General features: G+C 45.9%; 1 protein-coding gene across 2 annotated transcripts in view; it reads right to left on the reverse strand.

Annotated features, from left to right (window-relative positions):
• Positions 1-21,881, reverse strand: part of CCDC85C (coiled-coil domain containing 85C) — a 111,695-nt gene extending 89,814 nt beyond the window's left edge. Inside the window, exon 1 of one of the 2 annotated variants that reach the window (XM_027673946.1) lies at positions 20,755-21,881. In XM_027673946.1, coding sequence (XP_027529747.1) covers positions 20,755-21,466 — 712 coding nt within the window. In that variant the 5' untranslated portion in view covers positions 21,467-21,881. The remainder of the gene's footprint in view (positions 1-20,754) is intronic. The other variant, XM_027673945.1, reaches the window with a different exon arrangement.
• Between the last annotated feature and the right edge of the window lie 1,211 nt (positions 21,882-23,092).

Genomic DNA, 23,092 nt, shown 5'->3' on the forward strand with positions numbered 1-23,092 from the left:
CCAACAAAAAAACACATGCAGGAACACTCCCTGAATTAAACCCTTGCAACGCAGCCCTTTCAAACAGAAGAGCCTATATAAATGGAAGAGATCATCAGCCTAACCAGAACACAGTGCAGTGTGGATAGATTACCTCTTCCAATTTATAAATATAAAATACATGGGATATAATTTATCATCATTCTGGTTGTTCTGGACATATCTAACCCTGAATAGTCAAAGATGGATATTGCTTGGATTTTGCCACAGATATTGAGGGGTCAGGCAAGGCTGGCTTTGGATTCTCTCTGTCTCTTGAAACTTGTTTTCATTTAATTTTAATTCAAATTATCTGAAGCAGTCCTCTCACCTAACCCAAAGAAGTAACACTGGACTTGGGCTTGAAAACTGTCCACCCTACTATTTCAGGGCAGAGGTATGTCTTCATCTAATGACATCTTTACACACAAAAAAGTCAACTAAAATAATAATTCCAAACCCTGGTTGATCAGAAGTAATACACCAGCTTTATAACACATTTAAAATATATCTTTTATTCTATAGACATCTTTTTTTTGATTCCCATCTTGTTTCAGCATCTGTCCCCAAAGCAGCTTTCAGTGGATGATTCCTGCACCCTAAAAAAGTCACCCCGACTTCCAATACCCACACGAAACCACTGGTCTCTAATTAGGAATTCAACTGAATTAGTATTATAATGAAGCACAGAAAGCTGCCTATAGGCATGGATTTATTTAACTAAGGCCACAATGTCTGGAGATTAGCGAACAAAGTATTCCCCCATCCCCGTGGTGCCCAGGAGCCCTGGTCGCTGCGGGTGGGTAAGGGCTGCACAGCAGAGGCAGCACCACCAGCTCAGAGAAAGGAGATGCTGGCAGGTGGTGAAGAGCCCACTGCCCAGTAAGCCTCCTCCCCAGACACAAATGCTCTCTCACAAGGCAAATACAAATTATCTCAAATATCTTTTGCTTGTGCTGTCCTTACTGCCACAGAAGTGGGTGGGAAGAAGCCACACCACTACCTTCTAAGACAATAGAACAAACAAGAAGTTCCCCTCTTCTGATGCAGAAGGCTTTAGACTTCTCTTAAGGCTTTAGGTGCAATCCCGTTCTAACCAGCTCCAGCAGAAGCCATGGCACAGGAGGTGTCTATGGCAGCAGTAACATTGCTCTGGAGCAAAGCGTGCTCCAGCTATATCGGGTGCAAGCAGAAAACAAACCAGATATGCAAAGCCAAAATTTGCATCAGTCCAGGAAACCTTCAGACATATCACCCACACAGAAAAGCCATGAAGGTGTGCGCTGAGCAACCTCTCCCCACTTCAGCTCATGCTTCATCTTCTTCAAGCAACCCCAGGACAAAGTTTAATCCTATCCTGAGGGAAGGTGATGCATGAAACACCAGGTTGGTGGAATAATATCCACTTTTCACCTGCAAGGAAGATGCCCAAATGTCCTGGACATGCCACCTGGCACCAGACATGCAGTTTGTATTATTTGCTCTTCACAGACTTCAGAAAATTGTGTCCAGTCCCACATTTGCTCAAAGCAACAAAAACTTCCTCTCCTGACTGACACTTTTTTAGCCAGAGGAGAGGACTAGTTAATGCAGAGCTGCCTTGAACAGAAAGGGAAGTCGGTGGCTCTTCTCCAAAACTCTGGAGGCAAAAGACCAACAACAAGCCCTGGCTAGGTGATAAAAGGGAAAACAATGCAAAACCACAGGGAAGTTGACACAGCAGCCCAACAAACTGCTCTTCCAGGGACAGGACCCTGACCTGGGACCTACCAAGGTCTTACCTACAGCTTGGCCTTGGCCAGGTCACTTTCCAGTTCTGAACTGGCCATCAGAGAACTTAACATCTCCAAATTCCCCCATAACAAACCGATGAATTTAACATCACAAAGACAAGGTTTTGGGTTCTCCTAGGCAATTTGTGTGGCCTGACACCTCTTGGGGGCAAATGTCAGCCCAGTGATACTTCCCTTACAGCAAATGAAGCTTCTCACCCCTTTTCAGCCCCAAATACAGAGCCAGGTGTTCCAAAATACAAGTCAAAACACAGTTATGAAGGGCTAAGAGAAAAACTGGAGAAGCGGGAATCCCAAACAGGTTTTGCCTGGAGGCAAGGGTCAAAAGCAGTGAGATGCAGTAACTTTAACAACATAATTTTACAAGATTAAAAGAAATAGGCCACTCTGTCACTGCAGAGATTGGGTGGGATTAGTTTAATACCAGTTTGCCCAAATAAAGGTCAAAAACAGCTCCTCTGAACAACAAAGTTTAGAGGGTATGGCTATTAGCAAGCTGGTTTCTTAGATCATATTTGTGTACTTGAATACAAGGCAGATGTCACCTAAGAGTGCCCAGGACAAGAGAGTTTGCAGTGGCTCTCAGAGGCAGATTTCCAAGCCATGGATTTACAAGTTAGGGTTGCATGGGCTTGTCTGGATTTGCAGAGTGAATCTGCTAAGCAGTTCCATGCATGTATTTTAACACAGCCCAAGATCTGTATACAATCCAACTGGAGGCTCCCACATCGTGTTTAAGGGATGGCACCAAGCAGCAGGTCTCTGCAGCATGCCATGAGGCTGAAGCTCCTCAAAAAGCCGACCTTGGAAGAAATCAAATAACAGAGCATGCCACAGCATCATATTTGCTGTGCTATCTTAGCCTTTGGCCAGTGGCAAATAATCTTTGCTTGCAATCTCTAACATTTTCCACCACCATTCATGCAGACATGTAACTAGGATTCAGCCACAGCCTAATACATCCAGCATAGGTCAATCACCACAGGCAAACCCATCTGGATCCAACCCTGAGTCATAGGAAAGGAAACTCAGTCTAAAAGCAGATGAAAAAACTCAGAATAGCTCCAGAGCACCCGGGAACAGCCTCAGATGGAAAAATTGAAATATGGAAGAGTTTGTTTCCCCCTTAAATACTCCAAGCCACTTTGGGCAGTAGCCCTCACCTTTATTTTTGTCAGGAATGAGCAATCCTTGCTCAACGCAAATACACTTCTGATCACTGCAGAAGTTAAGCTGGGTTTGAAAATCACCAATTCTATAACTCTGTCCTCAGTTCCATACTTCCAGTGCCTGCCTCCCTGCCCCAGCATCCCCATCCCTCATCAGCAGGGGCTGATCAGACCCTGCCCCAGACTCAGCTGATCCAGAAACTCCCTATCACACTGTCTGCAATCACGCCAGCTCACTCAGTCTGAACAGGCGCTTGCTCTGCATCAGCATCCCTGGCTTCAATGCCTGGAATTAGACTCTGCAGATTAGGCAATGTGCTGAGGCTTATCTCTGTGTCTAATCACTAATAAAGTTGCAACCTGGTGCATTTGTGCCGTATTAGGTCTCGCTCAACAACACGGACTTTAAAGGTCATCTGCCTCCTCCAATCACTGCCAGGTTTGCTGCAGCGGGCAAGCCTGTCCCGGTGGGTCCCGCTCCCACCGACTGGCCACCACCAGCAGAAATCCAATTACGGGCACAATAGTCTCAGCCCGGCGAGGCTCCCGGGCCCCTCGGCACTCCCGCCCTGGCGCCCCCTCCACAATGCCCGCTTTTGTCTCAGCCTCGCTATTGTTCGGGATTCTCTCGCATCCCCGGACACGGGATAAAGAGCCGTGTTTGGAGAGATGTTTATGAATGAGGTCTCAGAGCACAAGGGTGCAGCAACGCGGGGCTTGACCGTGGACAAAAAAGGTCGTGGTTTCTAAAAGCCACGTCGAAGTGAAATCATTAAAGATGTAATATGCACTAGCCAGGAACTAAAAGTTACGGACAAACAGAAAAAAAAGAAGTGAACTCCTAGTCCTTTCAAAGCGAAGGGAAGTTTTGCCACAGAGCTCAGTGCAGTTAGGGTGTCTCCCAAAATTTCTATGCTAAACAAAATACCTAGCAGATCCCATTGCTATAAGCCACAGTTTTGAAAAGAGTTTACATTGAATTGATTTCCAAAGGGGGAAAGAAATTATTTAGATTTAATTAGAATGTTTTCTGAATAAAAATAGAGCAGATAACGGCAGCAAACAGTAAAATATGTGCCAAAGAAACTAGGTGAAAGATATCAGCTAAAAAACTCTAAATCATCCTTCTAATGTCAGAGAATATTCTGATCTTCAGATGGTGTAATGAATATGCTACACTAAATTATAAAGAGGAAAGACCTAAATGTCCTTTAAGACCTGCAGGAATTACAAGGGTCTTCCAAACAGCATATAAGACCAGGTGAGTTCTGCAGTGCAAATGTCTGAGAGCTCAGGCAAAGTTAAGCAAAACTTCTGAAACACCTTCAGCACAACACACGAGTCCTGCTATCAGCCAAAACCCACCTTCCTCACACATCCAGGACTACCAGGGACAAAACCACCCACAAACCCCATCTGTCACATGGGAAAGTGCCTCTTTGTGAGGCTCTGCTGAGCAGAAGATGATAGTAATATTGTGTAACCTTTCTGGACTTTAAAGAATAGTGGCATACATATAATTGCATTCAATGAAACATCATATGGTAATGAGCAGCAATGGAATACCCAAGTATAAATCTGACATTCAGTAGAATGTCACATGTATAAATCTATTTACCAGGGATTCCTCTGTAGCTCTTACCATAATAAATTATCAGGAAAATGCCTTGTGCACCACTAGTAGAGCAGGGATTCAGAAAAGCAGGCAGGCTGTTCCTCACAGGGAGGTACTGATAACCAGCCAACCTGAGAGTTTGTTACAAATGTGATATTAATTGCACTCCGCTAATTTGGTGTGTTTGCTTGTGTGCTTGGAAGGCTGAAGTTGATTTTTTTTTCTTTTTTAAACTAAGGCAAGAACACCAATACACACAAACCATAGTACTAAGCTAAGTCAAGGGGTACAAAGGGTTCACTAAGGCAAAATCCAGAGCCCAAAGTCCACTCACTGAAGGAACTACAAAGGCTCCTTTGACTTCACAAGCTGTATCACAGGGCAATTCATAGAGTTAGAATTATTGAATCATTTGCATTGGAAAAGACCCTCGAAGACCATCAAGTCCAACCATTAACCCAGCACTGCCAAGTCCACCACTAAATCATGTCCCTAAGTGACACATCTATCAGTCTTTTAAATACCTCCAGGTATGGTGATTCAACCACTTCCGTGGGCAGCCTGTTCCAATGCCTGACAATCCTTTTGGTGAAGAAATTTTTCCTAATATCCAATCTAAACCTCTCCTAGTGCACTTGGGGCCATTTAGTCTGGTCCTATTGCTTGTTACTTAGGAGAAGAGACCAAGCTCCACCTTACTCCAACTTCCTTTCAGGTAGCGGTAGAGAGCTATAATGTTCCCACTCAGCCTCCTTTTCTCCAGGCTAAAAAACCCCAGGTCCCTCAGCCACTCCTCATCAGACTGAATGGTATTCTGGCCTAGTTTCTGCTCAATGTAAATGTTTTATGTAGGTTAATCCCAGATAAATAACTGTTTTCTTGCATTATCTAGATCTTCCACTACACATTATAGGGTGTATTAGAAAGATTAAGCACTGCACAGTCAACTAAGAGCCTCTCTACAGGATGCTCCTGCCCCAGCTCTGAAAGGATGCCACGTCACACACTGAAATACCCCGCGTATCTGCATGACTTGCCAAAACCTCTTGCTAATCACCTGAAGTTTGCTATTTGTAGCCATGAGCAAACAGCATTTCAGAAAAGCTTTTGTTCTTGTGCTGAAGAGCTAAGGCTAAGCTGGTTCCAGAAGTAGCCAGATAAGGAAAAAGGTCACATGCCAATATAGCATTTAATATACCAGAATCAGACTAAAAACACAGCGCAGTCATATGGAACAGGCAACTGCTTTAATGGCATTTAATTCAGTGAGACAAAGGTCTGAAGTACAGCAACACACTGAACACAATTTCGCAAAGGGAAGACATGGACCCACTGGAGCAGGTCCAGAGGAGAGACACAAAAATGATCAGACAGCTGGAACACCTTTCCAAGAGGTAAGGCTGAGATACTTGGGGTTGGTTCAGCCTGGAGAAGAGAAGGCTCCTGGGAGACCTTATTGCAGCCTTTCAGTACCTAAAGAGGACTTATAAGACAGATGGAGACAAAATTTTTAGTAGCTCCTTTCCGATACAACAAGGGATAATGATAACAGTTTTAAATTAAAAGAGGGTAGATTTAGATTAGATCTAAGGAAGACATTTTTTACAACGAGGGGGTTGCCGAGAGAGGTGGTGGATGCTCCACTCCTGGAAACATTCAAGGTCAGCTTGGATGGAGCTTTGAGCAACCTGATCTGGTTGAAGCTCATTGCAGGGGGGTTGGACCAGATGACCTCTAAAGGTCCCTTCCAACTCAGACTATTCTATGATTCTAAGATCTGAGACCTGAAATGCTGCTAATTCTAACAACCACATCATGAAGATCACCACCTCCACATCTAGAGCTTTACACTCTTTGTTGGGATCCTCAGTGGTCTTTCAGTCCTTGAAAAAGCACTGAGATTTGGAAGCAGTTTTTCAGGTCAGGAATGTGAAAGTAGTATGTGAAATGTCTGCTTGTGTATGCTTATCCTACAGCTAAAGAGGGACTTCTCCCTCTAGAACTGTCTTTTCAGCAGTTGCCACCAAACACTGAATTCACACACAAAATATTTACAAAATTTATCTACAATCCACACGATGCTCACGTTGCAGAACATCCTACTACATAAATCTGTACAAATAATGCAGACATTCTGGGATGAACATCTGAAGAAGCTGCTAGGGAAAAATCTGTGTATGCCCATTGCAGTGCCTAATCCCACCTACTTTGCAAGGCGTTTTTCACAGGCATCACTCTCACTGCCCTTTGACATGGGCAATTATCTGCTCCCAATCCTGCTGACCTCACATTCCTTACCCACCTGCAACTCCCATGTAAAGATAACAGAAGTTTGCATTCACTTCAGCTGAATCTCTTTGTTCTGGGCAAGGAAACGATATTCATAATGCCCAAACTGATTTCATTCCAGTAGAGGATTAGTTTCGATCTCTGTTGCTGTAGAACAAAAAGGCGAGCAAGAAATTATCATCAAATAATTACAGTGCTTTACGCTTTACAAAGGACACCCAGAGGTTTGCAAAAAAACCAACCCTTTTCCTGGAATGAATCTGCAGTAAATTTCTGGGCATGCCTCAGACACACTTAGGAAGCCTACCAAGTCCTGCAGATAAGGCCCAGGACTGAGGGTCGGCATGTGAAAGCTCTGCTGCCTGCTCTTTGCACACTTAGGCTAGTCAACATCCAAACTATAAAAAAGGGGAATAATGCTACTTCTCAGACTTATAAATATGCTATGAGGCCAAACTCATTAGCGCTTACAAAGCACTCCTAGACTCCTTGTCTGGAAGGAGTTATACAACCATAAAGTATTATTCATGCTGTTCTAAGGCAGAAAAGTACGTATTACTGCAAATCCAGCAGTAGCTTTTCATGCACCACTAAGGTTTACTACACTGTCTTAATCTAATCATAAGCACTTCAGAACCCAGATCTGTCATTCGAAACATACAGATCAGAATTCATCATTGAATAACCAACTGGGTCAACAACAGACAGCACAGGACACACGTACCCTTTTTTTCCCCTCATATATCCCACACAACTACAACTGAACCATTTCATTTGCATCTTCAAAACTCTATCATTATTGGTTTTCCTGCCATATTGCATTATGTCTACTCAGGATTTTAGCAGGTTCAAAACTCAGATTCTAGATCTGTTTGCACATTTTTAAAAAGCTGATATGGGAAGGAGTGCAAAGTTCAGGTCTACACCTCTTCCAGCATTTATTGAAGAAACTGGTTCCTTCAGGCAACTTTTTCTGCCCATTATTATTCTGAGATCTCCTTCGCTTGTAATTTTGAAAATGTATTCATAACTAGTGGTAGACTTCCTTTTCACTTGCTGATCAAAATACAATCTTTATAGCTCCAGGCACCATCATCAATGCTGAGCTGGAGGGAGTTCAATCCAGTTCAACAAAATCAGCTGTTAAAAATAACAGCTAGCTCTCAAACCACATTCTGGACTGATTTACTCCATCTCCTCCTTCAGGCTGCTGCCGTATCCCTTTGCAGTGGTCTCCAACTCCATCTTGAGCTAGGCAGGCATCTCTTGCTGCCCACTCCTCACGCACTGCGAAAACATGTTCCTCCCCCAGCTCAGCACAAGGGCTGCATGGGAGCTTCCTCTCAGCGTGACAGAAGTTCTCCCCTCAACTACACTCTTGCTCTCTACCCTCCTGCAGCAGCCCCAGGATGTAAGCACCTCCATGGCTCCCCATGGCAGGTCACCCACTGCCCAGTCCTTCCCACCAGCTCTACAGACGTCATTTTTAGCAGAAGAACCCTGTCCCTTTTTGTTTGACACAGTTTTGGTTTAGATCCAAATATGAAATCTCACCTTTAAGAAAAGGTCAAATTCAAATATCACCATCCTTGAACATAAAACAGTCAGGGAGTTTCACTATTTAAACAACATTTCTTTTTACAGGGGCAGTTCCAAGCCTTTCTCAAAAATATTGTGCTTGCTTCACTTTGAACTGCCAAATAAAAAAAAAATAAAAAAATGAGTGCTGTAATTTTTATCCAAATAAGGCAGAATGAAGGACAGGACAGCAGATCTTCCATCGGAAACATACTCTGTCCAGCCTGGCCAAGATATTGTAGCAGGCTGAAAGGAAAAATAGAGGCCTTTCCAACAACTGCATCAATTGCTGTTTCCATGATCCATTCTTCATCTTGCAGGCCTCTGAGCAGACTTGTCTCCACAGCTGTGTATCAGAAAACTTGTTGGACCTATGTTGTTACAGGCAGAGGGCATTTACAGCTCTGGAGCGACACTTTGTCAAGAACACAGCCCCATGGCCAAGAAAATTAGCTAGTCACCTCAGCCAGTTCCAAGAGCAGTCTGAATCACTCTCAGAATACTTAATACTCTGAAAATGCTAAACACCTGTTCTTTGAACAGAAGATGCCCTTCAGGTATCCCAGGTGGATCCCCAAAGACAAAGATGCTCTGGACCACTTGCCATTGTGCAAGCCCTTGATCGGCTGCTACAGAGCCAAAGCAGGACTGCGACCTGCACGTGCCACCTCTACCCACACTCCTGCCCTCAGCTCTCATTTGCATTAGGGAGAAGATGCTGTTGAGTTACAAAATGCTACTTTACTTCTAGGGAAAAAAAAAATATCAACAAAGCACATAAAAGTGGATAAACACATAGCTTTACATTTAAGCACAGATTAAACGACACCAATGTTTAGAGGATTGTGTTTTTAAAAGAACAAATTTCCAGAGGAACTTAATTGTGTTCCTAGGGTTAAAGAAAGGATTTGTGTGGTCCAGTTTCTCTTCCTTACTATGCTGTGAGTGATGGATGTGACTGAATACAACAATCCACTTAACCCCACAGGATCTACACTCATCATTTTAAATAATTAGGCAGCACTCATTTGGGGTGATCCTTTCTCTTCCCCTTTCTGCTGTTTAGCTTTACACAGAAAAAATATTTAGTGTATAAGGCATATAACAAACAGGAATATAATTAGTCCTTTCAAACTGAGATGTTGTTTAACCTAACTAATTGAAAAGAGAGAAAGCAAAAGCTCACACTGCGTGGCTAGTGGCAAAGTCATAAAATGTCACTTTCCTGAGGTTCTTACTCCAGTAATTATCTTTTAGACAAAGAACAGTGACTCATAAATCTGCTTTTTCATAAAAATTCTACACAAATTCTACACAAAAAAGTCTGCAATAAAAAAGCCCCCCTCCCTTTTTTTTTCTTGGTCAACTTGAGGCTGAAACAAGGTCTTTATGAGCTGTGGGAGTGGAAAGTCATTAGGGCTTCAATTCCAAATGAAAATTAAGGCTTTTAACTTCCCATACTACTCATACTGACAACCTTTCATACATAATTGCCTAGGAAGAGTTACTGCAGTCTTGTCACCCTCCTAAAGCATCAGTGATACGCTGACAAAAGATCCTCCCTACCAATTCCACCACACAAATGGAAATTAAAGCCCCTGTGGTTAAGAAACTCTGGGTTCACACCCAAGAGTGACTCCAATGACTTTTCAGTCAGGGTTTGTTAGAAGTTACCAAATTATCGGCATCAGAAATAGAGCAATCAAGGGATCAGGTAAGAATTTAATTGGAAAGGGGAAGGGTATCTTCAGCAATTATGGTAAGGACAACACTGCTTTGCAGTGACATGAGGAGCAACATGACAAGAAGAACCCCTCAGCTTCACAGCTGTGATTCTTCACCTCAGCCAAAACTGCACTAGGCTGACAGAGAAACAGCATTTTAAATACACATATATAATATGATATTCAACTGGGCAACATAGATGGGATGAGCTGAAATAACAACAAATGCTGTGCCCAATCTCTGAAAGATATTGAGGTAACCTCTTGCTGTGACAGCAGCATCTTTCTACACTTTTCCGTGTCTGTAGAGAGGCAAACACTGCTCTTTATCTAATTTTGCTCTTTGTCTTTTCATTTGGGGGAATTATTGTTTGACAAGTTTCTGTTTTTTACAGTTGGCTGGAGACAGTTCACACTTCATCATCCCATGGTCCCAAGAAGTATATACAATACAGGGAGAAGCAACCCAACATGTAAAGTGCCTTTATCCCAGTAAAGCTGAAACAGGATTTGAAGCAACTCCAAAACTGGGAATTAGAAATGTGTAGAGTTACTATAAAATCTTCTCTTTCCTTGCTAGTTCAGCGTAACTCAAAACCTGTGTTGCTTGTTATCACTGGTATCATAGCAATGGCAAGAGGCCTCATTTGAGGTAAGGGTCTAATTCTGTTGAACATTGTATGACCCAATGAACCACAAGAAACTTGGAGAAGACAAACGAAATATATTATCCTGGTTGTATAAAAAGAGAACAACAGATCACATAATTTAGCTAAGATTACAGCAGAAATCCATGTAACAAAGAGAAAGCACACCAAATCTGAGTCCCAATTCAGTGCTCTAACCTGCAGAACCATCCATCCTTTTGTTATTTTAAAGATTACACCTGAAACAATACAGCCTTAACTGACATAATAAAAAGAGGACTGCATTTTGTTACAAGAGGCCAGGAGACAAGCATGGGAGACTTTCAAATAAACTGCTCAGAATCCAGAAGCAAACAGCTACACCAAAAACTCAAAAAAGAATAACATTCAGAAGACAGTTGAATACAGTCACACACGTGCTGCTACATCCACATGGCCTGGAGGACTGAGCTGCAGATATCATCATTGTTCCTGAGGTGGAAACTGCAGCCACTCCAGAAGAGGAGATCTCCACAAATAAGGCATATATTATTGTGTTTCAAGGAGGAATAAACACATGGGCTTTAAAAATTGATCCCCATCTTTTAAAAGGTGCTAAGAGGATGAAAAAAGAAAACACCATAAATGCTATCAGAATTGGAAGACAGAAAGGCTGCTGCACTGACTGAAATACTCAACTGGTCTGTAGCCTCAAAAATAAACATCACAAAGAAATGAATGAGTAATTGAAATAAAGCAAGCGAGTACATAGGTACTTGTAACAGCAAAGGACAGGTGTATCAGCAGCCTGACCAGGACTGAACAAGTGACTCACTCCCATGCTGGGTTTTAGCTGCAGTCAGGAAAGTGAACAAGGGAACATTTTATCAGAGTTTTTCACAATATGCCATCCCTGAGCAATGCATGAGCCGCTGGTGAAGATCATATAACCTATAACTACGTATCACATTCAATAGCAAACAAGCTTTTAACTCAGTGGAAAGGGATTAAAAGCTCCACAGATCCAAAGCATAGATCAAAGTTATATTCAGCTGCTGGGAAATAGATAAATATGAGACTGCAAATCCCAATAAGGAAGATAAGAAAAGAAAACCAGGGAGATAAAAGAATATTGTGCATCACAATAGTTAAGACTGTACATAAAAATAAGATTTTCTTAACACTTTTGTTAGGAACTGGAAAAGATTCAGCATCAACCGAAATTAGTTATTTTTTAGTTCTGATACTCTGCTAGCATCTGACAACGCTACTCTGCCATAAAACAGGGGATTTTTAGGTAGGTTGTCCTGGAACCTTTTCTATTAGATCCTACTAATAAGAAAAACGGGGTGGGGTGTAAATTGCTGCATGTATATAAGCAGTAGTAGTCCTCTGGCAACACAAAAATCAAGCAGACTATTACTGAAACAGGCCAGATTATGTCCATTGTTGGAGATTAAAGACACCATGGATCTCCTTTGAAAAAATACCAAAGTGAGTGTAAAGAGTCCAAGTTTTAATCTCATTCGAGTCCAACAGTGTCCCACAGTAACTTCACTGGGCACTGAGATGTACCACACCACTGAACAGTCCACAGGCTGATACAAAGTCACAGCCATCCTTCAAGGAGCACAGTGTCACAGGATTGGCATTTATAGGACAAGGCATTATCAATAAGTGTCATGTAGTGAATGAAATGTATCTTAGCAAGGAAAAAACTGCAGATGAAAGATGGATGCCAACCCTCCAGAGACTGCTTAACCAAGAGTCAGAAACCAGGAATCTTGCATTTGTGATATGCAGCAACCTGTCTTCAGATGATTCAGGATGGAAGATGTGGGGAAGGACAAACATTTTTTAAATCTAGTCAACCCACTAGATCAGAGACTGACAGTAAGCCTCCTCCTGCATTGGTTTCCATAGAAATATTAAGCTTTGGGGACTGGAAATGCTGTAAGGCTTACTTCTTCTTCTTTTCTAAAACAATGGTTTGGTTTTACTGCTCTACTTATCTCTCCACGGGTCTTCTGCAGCATAGGGACAGAGAAGCACCTGCTCTGCAGCTCTCCCTGCCACATCAGAGCAGGGCCCTCAGCACCACAGGGTCTTGTTCCAGTGTCCTGGGAAGGCAGGGGTGGGTATGACACGGCTACCAAACCCCCAGGCATAGGCAGGCCTGGAGCATGTTACTGCCCTGGAGATGGTTTGAAAAAGCAGCAAAGTATCTCCTCTTGCTTCCCAGACTGAGCCCTGCTCCACCCATTTGCTCCACACACTTCATCTTCCATCTCCCACAGGCATTCAAATGCCACTGACCTTCTTGTACATGAATGAAACCCCAGCAGGAGAGGAGTTTGGGGACGAAATGGTGGGAAAAGCAGCAGCATGCAGTCCTGAGTGTCACTGCACAGAGCTGGGGGATGGAGCAAAGTCTGAAGGGCTTTACAGAGCACTCCAGCTTTGATTGAACTAATTCTGCCAGAGAGCCGGGGTTGACACAACCACAGAAGACAGCTAGCGTGTCACCCCTGCGACTGCAGTTCACAGCTGGCCAAAGCCCTGATGCCGTAAGCCCGACACTCACCGACGGCGCTCCCTCTACTACAGACAGCCCTCCCACCACAGCCACCCCAGGCAAACAGGAGACATCCCATCCTACAAGCCTGTAGGAGATCCCAAGCAGACAATAACTCATATGAGATTTAAGATTGCTTCAATCTCACTGCAAGATCCGTGAAGTCTCAAATCCAATCGAAACTAACGTGTAATCTACTTCGCAAGGAGTATCTGTCACAAAGGCCCTTTACAGGAGAGCCTCTGAGCAAGGTGAACACTTGGCACCACCACCACTGCTTGGAGACATAAGTCACTACAAGCAACGAGCTTCCTGAAAGAGGCAAATAGCAAGGCAAGAAGCAAATTTAAGGGAAGGAAGAGTATATATATGTGTATGCACAGGGGTTAAAGTAACCTGGCATAAATGGTCTCGGTCCAGACATGAGTCACTAGAAAAGTGTTCAAAATAACCTGTACAGCAGCCCTCAATTGCCATGGTGATAAATGTTTCCTAATGCCTAAGAGCAGCTAAGTCCTGAACTCCATGCACCTCATTCACTAACAAAAGCATTCATTATATTGAGAAAAAAAAAAATCACAAACGAATTGTGGCCATTTTAAGACCTCCTCAGATCAAGGGCTGATTTACACACTCTGGTTTCAATGGGGAGTACTGTGCTCACATCACTGCTAATTCAGAAGATGGAGCTGGCTTGCTTTTTGCTTCACAATTCAGCAGGCAAGGGGAAGATAGATTCTCTGAGACAGTGTTACTTTTTCTGCCAGGAGTTATCTATTTGCAGAAGTGGGTCAACTTTCTCTTGGTGGACATGTTCGTGTGTGCGAGTGCCTAGCAGCGCTGCCTGCGCATTTCTGCCCGCTCCGCGTGCGGAGGAACCTCTGCACATAACTATTTATGGCAGCCAAGTGTTTCATGAATTGCAGCAAGTTAACCACGAGGGGATGATGACATTTGGCGACAGGGCAGGATGAATTCTGGCTGGCAGACAAAAAGTCAGGTTAAAAATACAGAATGCAGAAGCAAACCCAGCCAGTTGCAGCTAATTCGCAGGAAAACTGGATGTGCAGTCCCCAAACCTTCCCTGTTCCAGGCAAGCAATATCGTGGGTTTTGCGGTGGGATGCATTAAGACCTAGGTGTGAGCATGGAAAGAACTTCAGCCTTCTGGGATCAAGCATTTTAACTGTATTTTAAACGGGTTTATATTTTTTTCATTTGCCTCACTCCACACCTGCTATATACCAGAAATTTTTGCCAGTTTAAGCACCTCACCTCCATCTCACCTACCAGTGAGATCAGCCACTGTCCATTCTGCTGCTCCCAGAGCATCTCCAACGGGCAGCCCCAGTACAAAAGGATGCCACAAGGGCAGCCTGAGGGAACATCAGCAGACCTTGCCATGGATATGTCTGTGTCAGATGCAAGCAAGTCCACAGCCATGCTGGAGCAGATAAAAAGCCCAGTGCCTCCAGTATCACCCAGGTTGCATGGATGTGGTCAGCCTTGTCTCCACAAAAGCATTAATCCTTCAGCTTTCAGAGGCAATGCTTCTGTTAGTGTTGGTATTCATGCCCCTCATCTCTGCATGTACATCGAGTGTAACACCTGCCAGGGCTGCATTTTGGGTTGCCATGCCTGCCACTTAATTAGATCACCATTTAATTCAATCCTCAGCTTTATTTGATGAAATGCCTCCAGAGGACCAAATCATTTACACGTAACCAACACAGTTTACTTCCCTTATTTTGATTGCTCTTGACAAGAGTAAATGGATAATTCTATCACAGGCCCATAGAAAATTGTCTTTTAATCAATACAAGTTTTTTCCTTCAACAGGAGAGCTGAGAACAAGATATCTCTATAGAAAATTGAAAGAGGAAAACAAAATTAGAACACACTACCACGGAGAATACATTTCCAGATATGGCCCAATTTTAGTTTAAGCATCCTGAGCCTTGTTTTCAGGGACACCAGTTACACTGAAGTTTGAGAGCCAAGCAGGCTGGCACACAGGCAGTGCCCTAACAAGAAGGCAGGAGCAGGCAATGATAAAGTTGCCTCATACGAAGCTCTCTACAGAAGCCTTTGGAATTAGTGGCCAACGACCACTGGTTACAGGAAACTCAAGCTGCACCCTTCATGTTTGAGACCTCAGCATTGGTAAGTCGATTAGCAGAATTCATTGAACTTACAGCAGAGATGGAAACAGGTGTTTCTACAGAGGTCTTACATCTATCTAGTGTACCATCCCAGGGCAGATTTCCTGGCTTAATCTCAAGGAATCTGTACGTAGCAGCCTACAGCACCAAAAATAACAGGTTAAACATGGCAGTATTAAACTCTTGATATAAGAAAGATAATAACTAGTCAAGTAGACAAACACCTGCTTCAGTTTGGTGGGAACCACTGAGCTCTGAGAGGCCTCCTGACAGAGAACAGGACTTTCTCTGACTTAGGCTGCTGTGCCCACACAGTGTGAGGACTGTAAGGGGGTGACATCTGAGTGCTGCTGAGAAAGGTGCTTTCCTCTCCTTCCCCAGAGCTAGCATAGCTGTACTGGAAGAGCGAGCAATGGTCACCATAACATCTGTAATAGGACTAATCTCATCTGACTTTAGATGGTTGCGTATGAACGAGCTGGCCAGGCTTCCTTCTGAGCATCAGAGAGAAAGAGAACAACTAGCAGGCAATTCTTCTCTCTTTAAAGCAGACATAGTTGACATAAATCATGACACCAAAGTGCCTTTCTCCACATGGCCAATAAAGGAAGCCCAAGGGAATAGAGATGTTAAAATCTATACTGGAGATATTCCACCCTTTGCTCCTGCCCCTTCATCTTCTCATCTCAAAGGTCTCATTAATACATCATAGTAAATAATATGTATATTGATTCTTAATACACTAATAAAAACAAAGTATTTTGGCTGAAAGGGTGTGAGAAGAAGAGGAGAAATAAGTACAGGGTAGCTGCATGACCAATCAATACCAACCCACAGGGGGGAACAGCCATTTCTCTTTGCCACCATTTTAACTGCAATATATCGTACCCTCTAGGTAAATATGTGGACATTTACAAGTGGGAATCAATAGAAATAGAGATCTTCCCACCTCCTCACACAGAGAGACCGTTCTTCTTTCACTGGAGAAGGCAGCAGCAAGAGGCCATAGATTAATGCCTCTACTACTACAGGTTCTCTGCTTGTACCCCCAGATTCCTTCCAGGCTTCTCTGACCACTTTTTAAGTGTTGATGTTTTTAATTATTTATAAAAACAAAACAAAGCAATGAACAAAAAAGCTGATTAAAAAAAGTGCATTAACATTTCATCCAACTGGAATAAAGTCAGATACACTGAAAACCACCCAGTCCATTTTGGGAACCCAGAGGAAAGAGTTTCAGAAGATCTAATGACAAAATTCAGCTGAAATATAAAATATAAAACTAAAGCCTGAAAGTTTTGCCTGCATGCACAGGATTTTCTCCCAGGCACATCACTAGTTAGCCAGTCTGTATGCCTCCAGGCTTGCAGATGGATAAACAGTTGTCCCAGTCAGATCTAGATAAGACTAAAACCAGTGGAAGCCCTTGCCCTGGCCTCAGGGAGCTTTGAGTCACTCCTCCCAATGTTCCCATATACCTCACAGTCCAGAGACATATCCTATGGTACCTGAGGGCTTTTTTCTTCCCCCAAGTCATGTTAATATCACCCAATGCTTTTTTTTTAAAATTCTTTTTTTTTTAAACCGAATTCTGTCAGGAACCAGGCAGTCCCTTCAGTATAGCTGTCTAAAGCTGGATGGGCAGAAAGACTGTGCATGCACACAGACTCACACCATGCATACAAAGGAAAGCCAAAGCACTCACAAGTACACACAGTGACTGTGCCTCAACTTTTGTCCTAGATCTGTGGGTTGGTTTAGGAGAACTGTGTCATATCAATACACATGCAACTGGCCAGTTCCCATCACACAGCTTGGAGATGTCCCTGTCCCACAGCCCAGGTCCCAGCACACATAGAGAATGGACATACTACTTACTTTCAGACCAAGCAGACTTCCTCTTGGCTCTCAGCAGAATATCCAGAGCTGCACAAGATTACATGTGTCACCTAATATTAGCCATTTTCACACTATGTTATACTTATTATCTTATCTTCCATGAGCGAATAACTAATCATCAGCTTCCAAAATCCAATTTATAAAAGTAAATAGACTTCAGAAAAATGAAGCAAAGGTGGATCACCAGTTGGGTTGGTTTTGTTTTTCACACTTATACCATTTATACTGAATTTACCTTACAAATCTAGAGTTCATCACCTCACACTGAGGTGGGTCACTGGATCCAATAAATCAACCCCTGGTTTAACAATTCACTTCGAAAGGAGTGCTGAACAGAAAATGAGAAACATTTAACCCACCTTTGCTCACTAAGATTTCACTAAAAAGCAACCTTCCTAGAAGTGTTGTAACGGCCACTATACTCCTGACTCCTCCAGAAAAGCACTAACGAGAGAAGCTCGGTGGATACTACTAGCAGGGGCAGCACAGTTCTGAACTTTCCAGCTTCCAATTTCAGGACTTTCCAGCTTTTCCATAAGCAAAAGTGCTCTAGCAAGCAGCTCACGAGTAGCAACCTTGCTCCCACCAGCTGTCCAAGGCTCCTATTGTGTTCTTACCACAGATGCTAAATTCTGCCCTGTGTCCCTTTCGGATCCACCTCCTGTCCCTAAGAAAATACACAGGGTTGTTTATTTTGGTGTTAGCGGAGCTGGCCAGGCAGCGTCTGTTTTACCCACCACGAAAAGAGTACAAAAAGGCTGAGATTTAGGTTGCACACACAGATGGCAGGGACAGGACCAGGAGACACGGCAGGATGCTCACTGTGGGGCTGCTCCATGACAGCTCCACCACCCACCTGACGCATCGAGGTTGTTTTCCACGTTCACTTGCTCCTGCCCTGCTCCTCCACATTGTCATAGGCTTAACAGAATCGTTGTTTGCTCCCAGGCAAGCACCCCTCCCAGACTACTTGCTGTCAGTCAAAAAAGGGGCCTGATAAGCCCTGCATTTGCATATGTATTGAGAGGCACTTCCAAAGGCACAGCCAGGGAAATGGCCTTGCTGAATACCGATGCTATCTGAGAATGACAACTATTCAAGTCATTTTACAGCTTCACTACCTAAGTGGAGAGATCAGGCTTGTCTGCATCTTTACAAGGATTATTAGCTTTAAAAGTGCTGATAATATCCGTTGCACCCTCAGAAATGAAGCTGCACAGGTTCGAAGGGAAGAGTTTCAGTACTTCCCACAGAGACCACCTTCCACAGGCACCCCAGAATCAGGAGTCACTAAAAAACTAAGATCACGCCTGAAATGCTCGAGCCCATATTCCTTCTTCCGATACAGGAAATGAGAAGGGATGTAAAGGCAGGCACGGAAACATGCACGTGCAAATGCTCTGACATCGCTCCCTACACTTACCCTACATAGGGTAGGACATGAGACTCAGCTCTCAGTCCCCTCCAAATGATACTGCTGGGCACAGTCCCACACAGTGTTTGAGAAGGGCAGTGAGGACCGAGCTCTGCAAGCAGAGACTTTTCTCTTTGTGCAGAGATGACTTTGAATCCCAGGTGAAGCATCCCACAGTGCCTCACCCCGGGTTTAAGGGACAGCTCTGAGGCTGTGGCGATGCCTCATGCACTCCGGAGCCCTGGGTTAACAGATTAATTCAACTAGCTTTGCCCCAGTCAGCTATCAATACCTAAAAGGGACATGGTCTAAGGTTCACAAACCAGAACTGTGAAGCCCTTCTGTCCCAAAACAGTAATAACACATTCAATAACTGCCATGTGCTCTCCACATTGTCTTTGTGGAGAGCAATGCTTTAGGAAAATAAAATCAAGTCACGTCAGAAGCAGAAGCTATCTGTAGATTTACAAACCAGATATTTCTGATTTATACAGCACTAGAAGAGAGAGATTAAAACAATTCCACACCAAACATTTAAAGATGCTTGCTGTACCCTGCACCATCTGGTGACTGGATCATCCTTGAAACCAGCAATCCCTGACTACTGTGCGAGGTGGCCAGAATGTCTCCAGCTGTGAGTTGAGACACACAGATGCGGCAACAGGACCACAAACAGCAAATTCGTGGATTAACACAGTACCTGTGAACTGAGCTGATCAAACCTGCATGCTCTCAGATCTCTTGGGACATAAAGACTTGCCATAAATCACCAAAAAAAAAAAGGGGACCACCAAAAGCTGTGGGAGCTGAAAGCATGGTTATCTGGTAAACACATCCACTGCTGACATCAATCACAGCCAAACTCTGGGACTTCATTCCCCTCTCCGTGCTTGGAGGAGGAAAAAGGGCACCCCAATCAGAAAACAGTCCTCTGTGGTTGGACAAGAGGTTTAAGAACATTAAAAAGAGTCTTATACACAAGAATTGGTGCCTGGATTGATTCCTATTGAACCCTCTTGGATAAATTACTTCTTCTAGAAGTCAAGTATTTGGTCTTATTGGTTTCAAAAGAGAAAAAAAATCTCCATTTTAAAGACATTTCAATATTATTATTTTAATGCCTGATGACTATTAGATAACAGGAGAAACTTTGCTTGACTATGAACTGCCAGAGGAGGCTTGGCACGATTTCACTGTGGAGCTTGATTCTAACTTTAATGACGAGCCTCAACAAAATTGTGAGTACAGCGTCCCTTCGAGAGCAACCTCTTCTCTACAAACAAAACTCCTCTTTCTGAAGCGGAGCTGGGGGAAAGCCACAGTTGCACCTCTCTAAAACTGCTAAGCACATCACAGCCAGCCTGCCCTAAGAGCCCGTGGAGCTAACAGGTGATGCTCTGTGGGACAGACCTGCACTTTCATCAGATGCTTCCAAAATCTCATCCCAGGCTCTTTATCTATGTTATCAAACTAGCAAACAAACAAGCCAAACGTAAACCAAAATATTTAAAGGGGGAGAGAGAGGAGGAAGAGTGGGAACACAGTCAGTGTTTATTTAACCCTGAAAACTCAGGCTGGTTTTTGTCAAAAAAGAAAGGCAAAACAAACAAACAAAACAAGACACCAACCCTGCAGATAAAAGAGGCTCCAACCCTCAACCCAGGACATTGATAACACCAGTCAAGGGCCACCACCACACACACACATCACCCTCACAGGTGCCCCTCCCCGGCCCCCGGGGCTGCCAAAGAGGTCACCAAGGATGAGTAGGGTTGGGAATGGCGAGGACCCCTATTCTTTGGAGTCCCTCACCCCGCCGCCAAGGGGGACCGGACAGGCAGGGGGAGGGGGATCCGGGCCAGCGGGGCGGGGGGAAGGGGGGCAGGAGCTCACCATTGAGGCCGTTCGGGATGCTCCGGTGATGAAGGGGCGCAGACAGGTCATCCATAGACCTCCGCATGGCCCCGGCCTTGCTGTCGCCGGTCTTGTGGTGGTGGAGGTGGTGGTGATGGTGGTCGGGGCTGCCCGCGCTGCCCGTGCTGGAGGTGCTGCTCCCGTCCCCCACGTCCCTGGTGGCCGAGCCGCCGTTGAGGTTGGTCAGGCTGGCCTGGCTGTCGATGGAGCTCCGCGAGCCGGCCCCGCTCCGCTCCTCGTCCAGCATCAGCACCATCTCCTTCAGCTCCACGTTCTCCCGCAGGAGGGTCTCCTGCCTTGCCTCCAGGTCCTTCAGCTTCTGCTGGTACATGCCCACCTCCTTCCACATTACGCTGGCCGTGTGCCTCCCGAAGCGCTGCCATTCCCTTGACAGCTTCTTGCCTTTTTGCCGGTCGTCGTCCAAGAAGCAGCAGAGCTCCCGTAGCTCCTGGTTGTCGTCCTGCAACTTCTGGTTCACCTCCTTCAGCCCGCGGATCTCGTGCAGGTGAAGCTGCAGCCGCCGGTTCACGTCTTTCATCAAGTTGCCGTGTTCCACCATTAAGTTCATCTTTTCATTCTCCACTTTCCTTAGTCTTTTCACCAGCTCCTCCTTGCTCCATCTCAGCATCTCCTCTTCTGAAATTTTGCTCAGGTCTTCTTTAGACCCTTCCAAGGAATTTTTTGCCATCATCTGTGCCTAGACTGCGTTTGCTCTCACTGGGTAACAAATGGTTCGGGTTATTCAGATTATTTCGTTCGCCTGATTTCCTGGAACTAAAATTCACTGCAGCATCTCGGGGAAGAAATATTATAGTTCTCCGTTGAGCTTTGGACAAGGAAGAAGAGCAACGCCGGACTGGAAATTCTGCTCCCCCACAGACCCCATCATCATGATAATAATAATAAAAAGAAACCACAAACCAAAGGAGGTGGGGGGGGAAGGAAAAAAAAAAGGCGCCCCCCCTGCCCGGGGCCTGGGGGCGACAGGTTATCCGGGAGCCAAGCGCTGCCCGCTCCAAGCGAAGCCTCCGCAGGGATCGGTCAACTTACCCCGGGCAAAACAACTACGCGGCGGCCGCCCCCCCGTTCCCGGGCGCTCCGTCCACTTGTCCTCCCGTTCCCCCCCCCGCCGCTCCCGCCGCTCCCCGCCGAGGGGGACCGAGCACCGCGCCCCCGCCGCCGCCGCCGCTGCCCCGCTCTGCCGCCGCTCGCCCGCAGCCCCGCGGCGACGTGGGGCCGAGCCCGGCGCGGTGGCGGCCGATGCCGGTGCGGAGCTGCCGAGGAGCGGTGGGGGAACCGGCGCCTTCCCGGAATGGCTCAGCCCTCGGGAGGGAGGGAGGGAGCGAGCGAGGGAGGAGGAGGCGGGCGGCCGCGCCGGGGCTTGGTCCCACCTCCTACCGGGCAGGGCGGTGCGGCCCTGCCCCAGCCGAGCCGAGCGGCGGGGAAGGAGAGCCGGCTGCTGGCGGCGGAGCGGAGGGAGCCGAGCCTGGCCAAGACGAGCCGAGCCGCCCCCTTGGCTGCCGGGCTGGGCGCTGGCCGGGCCCGGTGCGCCGCGCCCGCCCCGGCTCGGGTTACCGGAGCCGCGGCCGCCGCAGCCAATGCGGGGCCGCCTGGCGCCTTCGAACGGCAGGTACAAAGGGACGGGGCCGCTCCCTCCGCCCTCCGCCCGCCTCGCCGTGCCCTGCCGTGCCCTGCCCGCCCCGGCTCACCGCCCCCCCCCCCCCACCCCGGGGCTTCCACCCTGCTTTTGCCTTTTTTGTTTTGTTTTGGTTTTGTTGGTTTTTCCCGTTTTTTTTAAACGAAAGCTGCCGGAGAGAACCCCATCCCGGGAAAGGGTGGGGTTGGACAGGCAGGAAAACGCGCCCGCCGGGCGGCCCGGGGAAGCGGCGCCGAAGCGGCCCCGGTCCCGCTCTGTCCAGACGCGGGGAGGGACCAGGAGCCGCGGGAGCGGAGCGGGATCTCCCGGAGCATCTCCACTGCCGCCGCCTCCCGCCCAGGGCTTTGTCACCGGGCCCCGGCCCCGCACCTCCCTGCCCGGCTGCCCGACCGCCCCCTAGGGCGGCCGCCTTTGTCCCCGGGTCCTTCCTGCAGGTTGAAGGAGTCGGCTCCAGCATCCCTGCCGCCTCTCTGCTCCCGGGAGCGGCATATTCCTTTAGACCTCAGTGGTGCGGGAGGAAACTGCCCTAAAACGCAGATAATGCTTATTCCTCGGTAAAATCTGCCCAGATTCTGGTCGTCCTTCTGCCAGGAAGCCAGCGTGCCAGCATCCCTTCTGCACACATCGGACAGAACCTAGTAAAGGGTATGAAAAGTTCAT

The sequence above is a fragment of the Neopelma chrysocephalum genome, unplaced genomic scaffold (assembly GCF_003984885.1).
Source record: "Neopelma chrysocephalum unplaced genomic scaffold, ASM398488v2 Primary Assembly neopelma1_24, whole genome shotgun sequence".
Classification (NCBI taxonomy): Eukaryota; Metazoa; Chordata; class Aves; order Passeriformes; family Pipridae; genus Neopelma; species Neopelma chrysocephalum.